The sequence below is a fragment of the Somniosus microcephalus genome, chromosome 29, assembly GCF_052327205.1.
Source record: "Somniosus microcephalus isolate GS21.2 chromosome 29, FLI_Smic_1.0, whole genome shotgun sequence".
In the NCBI taxonomy this organism is placed as follows: domain Eukaryota; kingdom Metazoa; phylum Chordata; class Chondrichthyes; order Squaliformes; family Somniosidae; genus Somniosus; species Somniosus microcephalus.
The window spans coordinates 6,368,859-6,384,288 of NC_141015.1; the positions used below are offsets into that span (position 1 = coordinate 6,368,859).

Genomic DNA, 15,430 nt, shown 5'->3' on the forward strand with positions numbered 1-15,430 from the left:
CCCCATTCTGGGTTTTTGCAAGCAGCAATTCTCGGGTTAATACAAGGATTGACCACAAATGGCATTGAAAAAAATGAAAATGTGTTTGCAGAGATTGAGGTGACTGAAATCCGAGTCTCATCTCGAAAACAAGCCTTTAATTCGTCGGAAGGCGCTGCAAGTGAACGGGTCTAAGATCAAAGGGAAAGAGCGATCAGGGACCGTGTTTGTAGTTCTTATCAGCCGAGCACATAGGAAAGGGCCTCCGCTGGCCGAGCTGGGGGAGCGGTGCTCGCAGGGGCCCTTCCCGTCCGTTTCAAAAGTGTGGGGGAGGGGGAGGCGTAGCTTGAATTTTAGCGCATGCTCAGACTTCTTTCTTATAACACTTAAATCAGCAAAAATCTGATTGTTGTACAAATCGCTTTTATCGTTCATTAAATGGGCCACATGGAGACGCTGTTAATTATCATCCGAATTACTGATAAACCGAGTGTGTGACCCGGACACTGGAGTGGGAGTTCCTGAACAGGTTCACACATTCCGTCAGATGAGATTTTATTTTCACCCACAGGGTGGTGGGGGTCTGGAACTGTTTTGCCTGAAAGGGTGGGAGAGGCAGAAACCCTCATCGCATTTTAAAAAAGTACTTGGATATGACCATAAGTGCCGTAAACTGCAAGGCTACGGACCAAGAGCTGTAAAGTGGGATTTGGCTGGATAGATTGTTTATGGCCGACACAGACACGATGGGCCGAATGGCCTCCTTCTGTGACGTAACTTTCTATACTATACATCGTAGAGACAGTTAGAATAGACACACTCACATACCAAACCCTAAGAAATACGCAATATCTGTCACATCCCAGAAAGTGACTGATATCGAGTAAAATCAACACCCACATAAATCCCAGACCAGATACTGACAGGTACAGAAGTGCCGCCACCGACAAGGCTACGGCCGGCAGAGACGAATCGCCTCCTTCTGTGCCGTAAATGTCTACGATTCTGAGTAAAAGGCATTAGACCCATCGAGCTTATACGCTGATTTAAATCACCTCCACAGCTAAATTTGATTTATAATAAAATATAGATCCACAGCGATCACAATGTAAATCCACAATCTATCTCCGCTCCCAGATCACTGCTCTCTCAGTGAGGTGGTGGGTGGCTCTTAAAAGAGCCTTTGTGTTCTGTTTGGTGGAAAGAGTCGAGATGTTCAGCCGCCGAATCCATAGAGAGTGCGGCCCTGCCGTTTCAGAGCGTACACCACATCCATGGCAGTGACCGTCTTGCGCTTGGCGTGCTCAGTGTAGGTGACCGCATCCCTGATCACATTCTCCAGGAAAACCTTCAGCACCCCGCGGGTCTCCTCGTATATCAGGCCCGAGATCCGTTTGACACCGCCACGGCGAGCCAGGCGGCGGATGGCTGGTTTGGTGATGCCCTGGATGTTGTCACGGAGCACTTTACGGTGGCGCTTGGCTCCGCCTTTGCCAAGTCCTTTGCCTCCTTTACCTCGTCCAGTCATGTTGATTCTTCACTGAAATCGTCGCTGAATGAAAATTTCTTGTCTTACAACTTTATTTATGCAGCGTGAGCGGACCTGGCTGAGAAAGGCAGACTGTACGTGAGGCGGAAGTAAGGGGGGGGTGAAAGAGAGCGAGGAGAGCGGGAAGGAAGACAGATTCAGAGTGAGAGCGAGAAAGGGCTCTGAGCTTCCAGCAACCTCTCCACGTTGACGTTACAATCCCCTGTAAAATCTTCACAAAAACTAAATACACTTTCAGAGAAATCCTGATAATCAAGGATTTCTAGAAAAGCAATAAACGGAATATATAATTAAAAATCAATTAAGTGGGCACGCTGCACTTCAAATCGATTACAGAATCATAGAATCGTTACATCACAGTAGGAGGCAATTCGGCCCATCGAACCCGTGCCGGCTCTCTGCAAGAACACTTCAGCTAATCCCACACCCCCGCCCTTTCTCCGTAGCCCTGCATTTTTTTCCCCACCGGTACTTATCCAATTCGCTGTTGAACGCTACGATTGAGTCTGCGTCCACCTCCCTCTCAGTCAGTTTATGCCAGACCCTGACCACTCGCTTTCCAAGGAGGCACTCTGCACTTCAAATCTATTACAGAATCATTACAGCACATTGACGGCCATTCGGCCCTTCTCAAATTCGAGTCTCATTCCAAAAACAAGCTTTTAATTCTTCGGCAGGCTCTGGAAGAGTCAGAGTCGGAGTGCAAAGCGAAATAACGACCACGGATCGTGTTTGTAGTTTATTGGACAGGGAATTCAACAAAGACGCTAAGGTCGATCCGGTCAGTGAAACTGCTTATGAGAATACAAAATTAAATCTAAAGCTGGAAATTCAAACGTTCTCAAACACACTTGTTCAGGAAACTACAGTAAATTGTGTCTAAATGCAGATGCGTTTGTGTAACTTTCAGAGAGATTGTGGGTGGCTCTTAAAAGAGCCGTTGTGTTTTGGGTTTGTTCTTTCAGGACAGCGTGGAGTTTTACTTGGAGCTGGTGTATTTGGTCACCGCCTTTGTCCCTTCCGACACGGCGTGCTTGGCCAGCTCCCCGGGCAGCAGCAGGCGCACGGCGGTCTGGATCTCCCGGGAACTGATGGTGTGCCGCTTGTTGTAATGGGCCAGGCGGGAAGCCTCACCCGCGATGCGCTCGAAAATATCGTTCACAAACGAGTTCATGATGCCCATGGCCTTGGAGGAGATGCCGGTGTCGGGGTGAACCTGCTTCATCACTTTGTAGATGTAGATGGAGTAACTCTCCTTCCTCGACTTTCTGCGCTTTTTGCCGCCCTTCACTGCCGGCTTAGTGACGGTTTTCTTGGCGCCCTTCTTGGCCATTGTTTTCTTTTCATCAACCATTCTCAAACTCGATTTCAAACACAAAATAACACAATTCTGCTCCGGGCCCGGCTTAAATAGGCTGCCCCCATAGCCCTATGCTAATGAGGGATGGGTGAAGGCAATGGTTGTGATTGGCTGCTGAAGAGTGATGTCATTTTCCATTGTTCTGCATTTCCCTGATTGGCTGCTTTATACATCCAATCAGATTGAATCTCTGTCACAAGCACGCCCCCTGCAGTCAGAAAAGTCATTGCAGGCGCAGAGGAATCATCATTTTCCCATTCTCCATTTCCCAGACCATTAAAGATGCCCCAAGCACTTCTGCTGCACGGGTCTGCAATTTAAATGTCCAACCTGTGCTCTATATTCAAGCCTTGCGGGGTGGTCTGCGCCACTTTAGTTCAGTAATGCCAGTCCCGAGTACTGTGTGTGTGTGTGTGAATAGTTCCGTATCAGCCTCTGGTTATTTATGTAAGTGTTGGAATAATTCTCAATCTCAGTCTCTGTTACATGTGTCAGTGTGGGATTCCATCTGTATCCGTCAGACTCTGGTACCATGTGTCAGTGTTGGGATTCATTCGGAATCTTTCATTCTCTGGTAGTGTACGTGTGTCTGATATTAATTCTGTATCTGTCTGTCACTGGGATGTGTGAGTCTGTGTTTCATTCTGCATCTGTTAGTCATTGACAATGAGAGTCTGTGTTTCATTCTGTATCTGTCAGTCAGTGGGACGGTGTGCGAGTCTGAGATTCATTCTGTAACTGTTAGTCTGATTAGTTCTGAATCAGTCCGCCTCTCGCACTATATTTCAGCAAAGGATTCTGCATGAATATGCTAAACACTCGGTTTATGAAAGTGGAATTCGTACTGCACAAATCAGTCTCTGGTACTTGATGTTAGTTTGAGATTCTTTCCATCTCTGCTAGTATCTGGTACTGTATGTGAGTGTGGGAATGAACCTCTCTGCAAATTAATTGTACTGCCTGTGATTGTGTACTCATTCTGTATCTGCCAGGCCCTCTGATGCACTGTTTTACTGTGAGATTCAGTCTCTGTCTGTCAGTCTCTGTTCTATATGTCCATGTTAGAGTAGTTATATATCTGTCAATCTCTGGTAGTGTATGTGAGAGTGAGATTCATTCTGCACCAATCAGTATTTAATGTGGGGTTAACTTTGTCTCTATCATTTGCTGGTACGGTGTACGAGTGTGTATTAATCCTGGGTCTGTCACCGTCTGATACGCTGTGTCAGTGTGTGATTAATTCTCTTTCTCTGACAATCTCTAATACTGTATGTGAGACTGAGATTTATTCTATATCTGTTAGTTCCTGCTATGGCATGTGAGTTTAGGATTTATTCTTTACCTTTCAGTCTCTGATACTGTATGTGTGAGTTAGATTAATGTTGTCTCTGTCACTATTTGATACTGTTTCAGAGTGTGAGATTCATTCTGCTTATCTGTCATCTCTGATACTGCATGTGAGTGTCAGTTTAATTCTGTCTCTCACTATCTGGTAATGTAAGTGAGTGTGAGATTATTTCTGTGTATCTGACCATCTCTGATACAGTATGTGAGCGTGAGATTTATCTGTACCTGTCAGTCTCTGATAATCTGTGTCAGTGTGGATTGATTCTGTATTACTCCGTGTCAAATACTCTATGTGACAGTGAGGTACATTCTGTGTCTGTCAGTCTCTGGTATTATGTTTGAGAGTGAGATTCATTCTGTATCAGTCAGTCTTTAATACTCTGTATCAGATTGGGATTCATTTTGTCCCTATCATTTTCTGGTACTGTATATGAGTGTGGGATTCATTATGTGCCTGTCTGTCTCTGATTCTCTGAGTTAGTGTGTGATTCATTTTCTCTTTGTCAGTCTATGATTCTCTATGTGAGAGTTAGATTAATTCAGTATCTGTCAGTCTCTGGTGTTGTATGAAAGTGTGGGATTCATTCTGTATATGTCAGTCCCTGATACTGTGTGTGAGAGTTAAATTAATTCTGTATCTGTCAGTCTCTGGTACTGTGTGGGAGTCATACTGCAGGGCTCAGCAATAGGTCCCTTGCTTTTTGTGATATATATCAACAATCTTGTCTTGAATATAGGGGGTATGATTAAGAAGTTTGCAGTTGATACTAAAATCGGCTGTGTGGTTGATACAGAAGAAGGAAGCTGTAGACTGCAGGAAGACATCAATAAATTGGTCAGGTGGGCAGAACAGTGGCAAATGGAATTCAATCCGGAGAAGTGTGAGGTAATGCATTTAGGGAGGGGTAAAAAGGAAAGGGAATACACATTAAATGGTAGGGCACTGAGCAGTGTAGAGAAACAAAGGGACCTTGGAATGCATGTCTACTGGTCCCTGAAGGTAGCAGGCCAAGTATATAAGGTGGTTAAGAAGGCATAAGAAATGGTTGCCTTTATTAGCCGTGGCATAGAACACAAGAGCAGGGGGGTTATGCTTCAACTGTATAAAACACTAGTTAGGCCTCAGCTAGAGTACTGCGTGCAATTCCGATCACCACATTACAGGAAAGATGTGATTGCACTAGAGAGGGTACAGAGCAGATGTACAAGGATCTTGCTAGGAGTAGAGAATCTTAGCTATGTGGATAGGCTGGATAGGCTTGGTCTGTTTTCCTTGGAACAGAGGACGTTGAAGGGAGTCCTTATTGAGGTGTGTAAAATTATGAGGTGCATAGATAAAGTGGATAGAAAGGACCTATTTCCCTTAGCAGTGGGGTCAAAAACCAGGGGCACAGATTTCAAGTACTTAGGGGAAGGTTTAGATGGGATTTGAGGGGCAATTTCTTCACCCAGAGGGTTATTGTGGTCTGGAACTCACTGCCTGAAAGGGTGGTAGAGGCAGGAAACCTAACCACATTTAAAAAGTACTTGGATGTGCAATTGGGATGCTTTAACCTGCAGGGCTACGGACCAAGAGCTGGGAAGTGGGATTAGGTTGATAGCTCTTTGTTGGCCAGCGCGGACACAATGGGCCAAAATGGCCTCCTTCCGTGCTGTAAATTTCTATGACTCTATGTATGTGTCATTCTCTGATACTGTATGTATGAGTGGGATTTATGCTATATATGTTAGTCCCTTGTGGTCTGTCTTGGATTTAGATTAATTCTGTGTCTTTCAGTCTCTAGTACTTTGTGTGAGAGTGAGAATAATTCTGTATATCTGTCTCTGAAACTCTTGTCATTGTGTGATTGATTCTGTATTTTTCAGTGTCTGGTACTGTATGTAACAGTGAGGCGCATTCTCTGTTAGCCTCTGGATTTTGTGTGAGAGTGAGATTCATTCTGTAGCAATCAGTCTTTAATAATCGGTGTCAGTGAGGGATTCATTGTGTCTCTATCACTTTCTGGTTCTGCATGTGTGTGTGGGATTCATTCTGATTCTGTCATCCTCCGATACTTTGTGTCAGTGTTTGAAACAACCTATACCTGTCAGTCCCTGGTACATAAATGTGGGTTTTACCCTGTGCCTGTCAGTTTCTACTTTGTGAATTTTAGATTTTACTCTACAAGTCAGTCTCTGACATGTGAGTGTGGGTTTTATTCTGCATCTTTCAATTTCCGTTCTGTGAGAATGTATTTTACTCTGTTTCTGTCAGTCTTTGGTTTGTGAATGTGGGTTTTAGTCTGTCTGTCTGTCTATGATATTTGAATGCATTTTTTATTCTCTATCTATCAGTGTCTGAAATGTTATTCTGGGTTTTCTGCTATAACTGGCTGTTTCTGATTTGTGATTGTGAGTTTTACTGCATCAATCAGTCTCTGGTTTGTGAATGTGGGTTCAAATCTATACCCATCGATATCTGGTATGCTAGTACTGGTTTTATTCAGTACCAGTCAGTTTCTGATACATGAGTGTGGGTTTTCCTTTCTACCTGTCAATTTCCACCCTGGAAGAAAGGGTTCACTCTGAATCTGAAAGTCTCTGGTATGTGAGTGTGAGTTTCACTCTGTATCTGACAGTCTCTGGTATGTGAGTGTGAGTTTCCCCCTGTACCTGTCACTCTCTGGGATGTGAGTGTGAGTTTCACTCTGTATCTGTCAGTCTCTTTTAAATGTGCATTGAATTTATCTATAGCTGTCAACCTGGTATATGAATGTGGGATTTCTCCTAGCAATATCCGTCTCTAGGATGTGTGTGTGGATTATCCTCTAACTCGGTTTCCAGTATATTGATGTACTGTTTTGTCTGTCAGTTTCTGGTGTGATTCTGTAATTTACTATGTAGCTGTCTGTCTCTGCTTTGAGAATGTCTGCTTTATTATGTTGCTGTCAGTTTTTGCTACTGTTTGTGAGTGTGGGATTGATTCTGTATCTGTTAGACTGGTAATATATGTGAGTTTGAGAATTATTATGTAATTGACAGTCTATTGTACTGTACTATTCTTGCTCTGTGTGAATGTTGGATTGCATTCCTTCTCCACCTGTGTAAGCTAATGCTAGTTTGTGATCATAAGTGGCTGTCTCAGGATTTGGTTCAGTCCATTATCTCCGATTCTCTGGTCTTGTATGGTAGTTGTTGGGTTTGATAGTCCAAGTACTGCCAGCAGCGAGCATTGACTCCATATCAGTGTCTATCTGTTCGTGTGTGTGAGTAAGGGAGTGAAAATGGATCTGCCAATCATTGCAATGTGTTTGGGCTTTGAAATAACATCTTATTCTGCTGCTGCAAGTGACATAGAAACATAGAAGATAGGAGCAGGATTAGGCCATTCAGCCCCTCAAGCCTGCTCCGCCATTCAATGTGATCATGGCTGATCATCCAAATTCAGTACCCTGTCCCTGCTTTCTCCCCATATCCCTTGATCCCCTTAGCCTTAAGAAATATATCTAACTCCTTCTTGAATATATTTAATGAATTTGCCTCAACTGTCTTCTGTGGTAGTGAATTCCACAGGTTCACCACTCTCTGGGTGAAGAAATTCCTCCTCAATTCAGTCCTAAATGGCTTACCCCTGGTTCTGGACGCCCCTGCCATCGGGAACATCCTTCCTGCATCTATTCTGTCTAGTCCTGTTAGAATTTTATAAGTTTCAATGAGATCCCCTCTCATTCATCTAAATTCAAGCGAATATAAGCCTAATCGACCCAATCTCTCCTCATACGTCATTCCTGCCAACCCAGGTATCAGTCTGGTGAATCTTCACTGCACTCCCTCCATGGCAAGAACATCCTTCCTCAGATAAGGCCATCCTTCCTCAGATAAGGACAACATTCCTCAGGTAACGACTGTGAGATTCATAATATAACTCTGGAAATTCGGATCAAAGCGGGACTGTTCCTGCTGCCTGTGATAATAGGACTGAGGCCAGTTCTGTGTCTCTGCGCTCTGTGAGTGATAATGTACTTACTCTGTGTGAGAAGGAGCTGCCTGCACTGTTCCTTGGAGGAAAGATCCTATTCATGCGGGCGCATTGAAGTATTTTGCTATGAGAATAATAATACGAGATTAATATTAGTTATAAGATAACGACAGGTTCCAGGAGAATATAAAAATAGAGTTATAATTAATGTGTTTGTTTGCAATAAGGTAAATTATCTGGCGAGGGGAAACCGCGATACAAACAGTGCCACTGTCTGACCTCACTGCAGCACAGCGGCACTCAGATTCTCCACACCAGGTGTGTTGGACGGTTCTACAGTATGTTATCAGCATCCAGACACAACCCAAACCCAGCACTGGACCAGGAATTGGACCACCCCATTGCACAGTCCAGGGTTTCATTTCCCATTCCAATGGGGCTACCTATAAAATTCAGAATGGCTTCCTGGAATATAACCATAGGTACCTGGGCTGTACAAAGAATTGTTTTCAGTCTATTGAAACCGAGTTGAGGGCCTGTGCAGTTAACAGAATCTCTCAGTGCCCGGATCCTGATGTATCTGAGAGAGCTGCAATGTATCTCTCGATCACCAGCAGCACTGTTCTGGAGAACTCAAAGCATCGAAAGTAATAACCGATTTTTGAAATGTGATCTTTCTCCTGCTGCCTGCAATAGATGCACTTTGTGAAACTGCTCACATCCTCACTGTCAGGCTGTGTTTCCACTGTTCACTGTCCTACAACAACAGACACGGTGACATTGGAACTGAATCAGGAATATTCACTGCTTATTTGAGGAAAGAAAGCAGCAATGATTTGAATGAGCGAGGTGATTTGCTTTCTATGTTACCTTACTCTGTACACACACAGCCCGAGAATGGCCTCTCCCTTCCCCCACTCACTCCATGTTCCGGAACTGGTTCATGCTGCACTCTGCCTCCTTCAAAGAGCCAACGACGGCCGCTCCACTTACCCCGACTCAAAGCCCATCTGCGGACACAGTCCCAATGCGATGTGCTGCTGTGAGGAGGCTGCTGTTTGCTCCCTTACTCGGGCCCGTGATATCTCCGCTCCCTGATGTGTTCAGCGATCATCAGCCGAGCACAGAGGAAACGGCCCCCGCTGGCAGAGCTGGGGGAGGGGAGCTCGCATGTGCCCTTCCTGTCGGTTTAAACACTGTGCGGGGAGAGGGGGAGGAGCAGGCAAATATTTCAATGCTGAAGCCTGAAAGCTGGGGGCGGAGCTGAAGCTCAGAGGACGCTGTCTCTGCTCTGCCTGTCACTCTGAACCTGTCTCCTCACAGCCTCTCTCACACTCTACTTTTCCGGGTTGGCTTCATAAATACATCAGGACGGCGAGAGTTTATCATTCAGTTTATAATCCTGTGAGGAATCGTCATGTCTGGAACAGGTAAAGGAGGCAAAGGACTGGGAAAAGGCGGAGCCAAGCGCCACCGTAAAGTGCTTCGTGACAACATCCAGGGCACAAAACAAAGGCTCTTCTTAGAACCCCACACCGCCTCACAGAGAGAGCAGCGCCCCAGGACCGGGAGCGGGGATATATTGGGGTGAGGAGTAGCTTCAGAATTATAAGGATTATTATGGGGTTACAAGTGACTCTTTGGGCCGGACCCTGTATTCTCCCCTCACAGTGAAAAGCTCTTTTAGTCTTCCTGGGTATCCATGCGCTCAGTGTTCTGTTTCCATTCAGCTTTTATATATCAGACAGATTGTGTGACGGGGAACCGGAGCTTTCCACCTCACAATAGGTTAAACCGAGCTGCTGTGACAAGAGGCCAACTTGTGAGATTATTCTCCTTCTGAAGTTTGCTTCCTGCACAGATACTGTCGGGGATTGTGGAATTCAAGGGTTTAAGAAAAGTCATTGAATGGACTGTAATGTCTCCAGTTCTAACTCTCGGAGCCCGCTGTAACCTGAGGCTACTTCGGATTGGTCGCTTGATTGGAATCTCATTCCCTTAACAAAACTAACTATTGGCCTCAATTGAAGAATTTATAAATTAATCTTGAAACAATCCGCTAAATTCAAAAAAATAAATACTTTTTTTTATAATTAATAAATTCGACAGAGACAGATTTTAAAATGCGGCAGTTTCCCTATTTGTCTGATAATGTCATCACCAGATTGATAGGACGTTAGCCGGAATGAATAAACTGACAATCAGTGTATTAAACAGGCGGCTCCTTCAGAGAGGCTGTGGGTAGCTCTTAAACGAGCCGTTGTGGGTTTTTTTGTCAGTAAATTGTGGAGTTTTACTTGGAGCTGGCGTTCTTGGCCACCCCGTGCTTGGCCAGCTCCCCGGACAGCACCAGACTCACGGCGGTCTGGATGTGTGGACACAACCCGCACTCTCCAAACTATTAGAGGTTGGTGCCATCTCCTGGCCGACAGCGAGTGCTGCAACAAGAGACAAATATTCAGCAGAAACCATTTTGATTTCGACAGACACCTCAGTACCCTGTTTATGTTCCGCTTAAAACCATTGCCAAGTAGTTTATTGGTCCAGCTGAAAACTCCAAACAACCATTAAATGCTGGAAAAGCTCAGCAGGCCAGGCAGCATCCGTGCAAACATAGAAGATAGGAGCAGGAGTAGGCCATTCGGCCCTTCGAGCCTGCTCCGCCATTCAACGAGATCATGGCTGATCATCCAAATTCAGTACCCTGTCCCTGCCTTCTCCCCATATCCCTTGATCCCTTTAGCATCAAGAAATATATCCAACTCTTTCTTGAATATATTTAATGAACTGGCCTCCACTGCCCTCTGTGGTAGAGAATTCCACAGGTTCACCATTCTCTGGGTGAAGAAATTCCTCCTCATTTCAGTCCTAAATGGCTTACCCCTTATCCTTAGACTGTGACCCCTGGTTCTGGACTCCCCGGCCATCAGAAACATCCTTTCTGCATCTAGTCTGTCCAGACCTGACAGAATTTTATAGGTTTCGATGAGATCCCCTCTCAATCTTCTAAACTCCAGTGAGTATAAGCCCAATTGACACAATCTCTCCTCCTACGTCATTCCTGCCATCCCAGGTATCAGCCTGGTGAATCTTCACTGCACTCCCTCCATGGCAAGAACGTCCTTCCTCAGGTAAGGTGACCAAAACTGCACACAATACTCAAGGTGCGGTCTCACCAAGGCCCTGTACAACTGCAGCAAGACATCCTTGTTCTTGTACTCGAACCCTCTTGCTACGAAGGCCAACATACCATTTGCCTTCTTAACCGCCTGCTGCACCTGCATGCTTACCTTCAGCGACTGGTGCACAAGAACACCCAGGTCTCTTTGCACTTCCCCTTCTCCCAATCTATTGCCATTCAAATAATAATCTGCCTTCCTGATTTTGCCACCAAAGTGGATAACCTCACATTAATAGTGCATTTGCCATGTTTCTGCCCAATCACCCAACCTGTCCAAATCGTACTGGAGTTTCATGACATCCTCCTCACAGCATACCCTCCCACCCAGCTTTGTGTCGTCTGCAAATTTGGAGATATTACATCCAATTCCCTCGAGAGAAATTAGAGTCAACGTTTCGGGTCAAAACCCTTTATCAAGGCTAAAGAGGTACAGGGAATTAAATAGATTAAGATGCCGGGCTGGGAGACAACAAAAGAGAAGAGACATTAAGAGGTATTCAAAACGAGATGAGATGGTGATAGGACTAGTGGAGACAAAAGACAGCTCTAGATTAGGTGTGAAATGCGCTGGCAGAATGGGAGACAGCTGCCATCCGCAGTATTTTGCTATCGAACCATTAAATGCAGATGGACGCGCTCACCCGATTCTAGTGTGAACAGTGTGGTTGATCATTGAGTGTGGGATAGACACTTCCTCTGTCAATCTGGTACTATGTGCCAATGTGGGATTCACTGCTGAATATGGGATAGATACTGTATCTGTCACTCTCTGGTACTGTGCGTCAGTGTGGGATTGACAAAAGTGCCTACGATAGACAACGCCTCTCTCACCCTCTGTATTGTCAGTGGCAGATTGGCTGTTGAAAAACGATACTGTATCTGACACTATCTAGTACAGTGTGACATTTTTAAATTGTCTGCTGAGGCTACACTAGATACTTTATCTGTCACTTTCTGGTACTGTCAGTGTGGGATTGACAGGTGAGTATAGGAAAAGCACTACCACTCACTCACTGGTACTGCATGTGAGTGAGGGAGTATTCGTTCATACAGGATAGCAATTGTATCTGTCACTATGTGGAAGCACTTGATTGTCAGGTGAGTGTTGGATAGATAACTTAATGGGCAAAACTGTGGCAAATGAATTTCAAAGTAGATTTTAAGATTTAACATGTTAAATCAGTCTGGTATAATTGTGACCCATAGAACAGAACAGTAACCAACCCTTTCAAAGATAATGTGGGTGGCTCTGAAAAGAGCCTTTGGGTTATTAGATTGAATCTTGTGCGCTTTACTTGCTCTTGGAGCTGGCAGTGCTGGTTTTCTTGGGCAGCAGCACCGCCTGGATATTAGGCAGCACCCCGCCTTGAGCGATGGTCACCTTTCCCAGCAACTTGTTGAGCTCCTCGTCGTTGCGGATGGCCAGCTGCAGGTGTCTGGGGATGATGCGGGTCTTCTTGTTGTCCCGGGCCGCGTTGCCGGCCAGCTCCAGAATTTCAGCGGTCAGATACTCGAGCACAGCAGCCATGTAGACCGGGGCTCCGGCACCCACACGCTGAGCGTAGTTGCCCTTTCGCAGGTGCCTGTGAACACGGCCCACAGGAAACTGCAGTCCGGCCCGGGATGAGCGAGACTTGGCTTTGGCCCTAGCTTTACCGCTGGTTTTTCCTCTTCCAGACATTTCCAAAATGAACACAGTCAGAGAAAGAATGAAAACCTCCTCCCACATCTGCCCATCTTATACCTTCTGGAGGAATGCAGACAGCGTACCAGTGATTGGTCGCTCTGTGGTGAATTTCATTGGTGTTTTCCGGTGACCAATCACAGTCTGTTTTTCCCACCAATGAAAAGAGGTCGGAAATAACTGCCTCAACAGTCAGACCGCCAACGATTTTTTAAATCTCAAAAGCCCCGCCAATAATTTTTAAATTGAGGATTATGTTAATAAATTCACCATTAGCCAAAGATTTCCAAGCACGTTTTATTCCCGTTTGTCTTATTCCATATTTCCCTTGCACATTCCGGGCTGTGACAATCAGCCTGTTCAATTTCAGAATGTAACGGGCGGGAATCAACCCCCACTGGTTCTGTAAGCGGACAGATTCCAGCTCAATCTTTGTAAAAGTGAGGTTTCAATAATTGTCGATGGATCCTTTGCACAGGCGGGAGTGAAAACAGAACCGGGAGTCCTTTGAAAAGAGAAGAGGGACAGTGTTCAGTCTGCCCCCTGTTCCGGTCTCTGTTAGAACTCCCATTCTGGGCTGTTACACTGCAAGAAGTCTCGGGTTAATAAACCCCCAACAGTTATTTTTAAACCGGAAAATGCCTTGAGAGAGAACGATGTGACTGGAATCTGAGTCTTACCCGTAGAACAAGCTCTTAATTCGTCGGCAGGCGCTGTAAATGAACGGGTCTGAGAACAAAGGGAAACAAAGAAACATAGAAGATAGGAGCAGGGGGTAGGCCATTCGGCCCCTCGAGCCTGTTCCGCCATTTAATGAGATCATAGCTGATCATCCAAATTCAGTACCCTGTCCCTGCTTTCTCCCCATATCCCTTGATCCCTTTAACCTTAAGAAATATATCTAACTCCTTCTTGATTATATTAAATGAATTGGCCTCAACTGCCTCCTGTGGTAGAGAATTCCACAGGTTCACCACTCTCTGGGTGAAGAAATTCCTCCTCATCTCAGTCCTAAATGGCTTACCCCTTATCCTTAGATTGTGACCCCTGGTTCTAGACTCCCCCACCATCAGGAACATCCTTCCTGCATCTAGTCTGTCTAGTCCTGTTAGAATTTTATAAGTTCCAATGAGATGCCCTCTCATTCTTCTAAACTCTAGCGAGTATAAACCTAATCGACCCAATCTCTCTTTATAAGTCATTCCTGCCATCCCAGGTATCAATCTGGTGAATCTCCACTGCACTCTCTCCATGGCAAGAACATCCTTCCTCAGATAAGGCGACCAAAACTGCACACAATACTCAAGGTGTGGTCTCACCAAGGCTCCGTACAACTGCAGCAAGACATTCTTGCTCATGTACTCGAATCTTCTCGCTATGGGGCGGGGCCAGGGAGGAGCATTAGTGGTTCCCCCTAGTGGAACATTCCAGACATTACAAGTGCAAGTACAAATATCAGAACACAGTTATTTCATCACACTCCTGTACACGAATCCTCTCGCTATGAAGGCCAACATACCATTTGCCTTCTTAACCGCCTGCTGCACCTGCATGCTTACCTTCAGCGACTGGTGCACAATGACCCCCAGGTCACGTTGCACTTCCCCTTCTCCCAATCTATTGCCATTCAGATAATAATCTGCCTTCCTGTCTTTGATACCAAAATGGATAACCTCGCATTTATCCACATTATACTGCATTTGCCATGCATCTGCCCAATCATGCAACCTGTCCAAATCATACTGGAGTTTCACTTCATCCTCCTCACAGCACACGCACCCACCCAGCTTTGTATCATCTGCAAACTTGGAGATATTACATCTAGTTCCCTCGTCTAGATCATTTATATATATTGTGAATAGCTGGGGTCCTAGTACCGATCCCTGCAGTACCCCACTAGTCACTGCCTGCCACTCGGAAAAGGACCCGTTTATTCCAACTCTTTGCTTCCTGTCTGCCAACCAGTTCTCTATCCAAGACAGTACCTTACCCCCAATCCCATGTGCTTTAACTATGCACGCTAATCTCTTATGTGGGACCTTATCGAAAGCCTTCTGAAAGTCCAAATACACCACATCCACTGGTTCTCATTTATCTATTCTAGCAGTTACATCCTCAAGAAATTCCAGTAGATTAGTCAAGCACGATTTACCTTTTGTAAATCCATGTTGACTTTGTCCGATCCTGTCACTGTTTTCCATGTGCTCTGCTATTACATCTTTTATAATGGATTCTAGCATTTCCCCACTACCGATGTCAGGCTTACCGGTCTGTAATTCCCCGTTTTATCTCTACCACCTTTTTTAAATAGTGGGGTTACATTAGCTATCCTCCAATCCATGGGAACTGTTCCAGATCCTATAGAATTTTGG

At 45.2% G+C, this 15,430-nt stretch overlaps 2 protein-coding genes across 2 annotated transcripts; both read right to left on the reverse strand.

The window, feature by feature from the left end:
• Window positions 1–1,037: 1,037 nt before the first annotated feature.
• On the reverse strand, window positions 1,038–8,366 carry LOC147098432 (histone H4). Its single transcript, XM_085970113.1, has 2 exons — window positions 8,242–8,366; window positions 1,038–1,586 (listed from the first exon to the last, which is right to left on the reverse strand). The coding sequence occupies exon 2, from the start codon at window positions 1,505–1,507 to the stop codon at window positions 1,196–1,198; it is 312 nt and encodes a 103-aa protein (XP_085826239.1). The 5' UTR covers window positions 1,508–1,586; window positions 8,242–8,366; the 3' UTR covers window positions 1,038–1,195.
• On the reverse strand, window positions 1,506–4,305 carry LOC147098433 (histone H2B-like). The gene has a single exon (XM_085970112.1). The coding sequence runs from the start codon at window positions 2,880–2,882 to the stop codon at window positions 2,508–2,510; it is 375 nt and encodes a 124-aa protein (XP_085826238.1). The 5' UTR covers window positions 2,883–4,305; the 3' UTR covers window positions 1,506–2,507.
• Window positions 8,367–15,430: the final 7,064 nt, after the last annotated feature.

What these genes read in the sequence shown, in the direction of transcription:
- LOC147098433 (XM_085970112.1), bottom strand. Translation starts at nt 2,882, where the DNA reads ATGGTTGATGAAAAGAAAACAATGGCCAAGAAGGGCGCCAAGAAAACC.
- LOC147098432 (XM_085970113.1), bottom strand. Translation starts at nt 1,507, where the DNA reads ATGACTGGACGAGGTAAAGGAGGCAAAGGACTTGGCAAAGGCGGAGCC.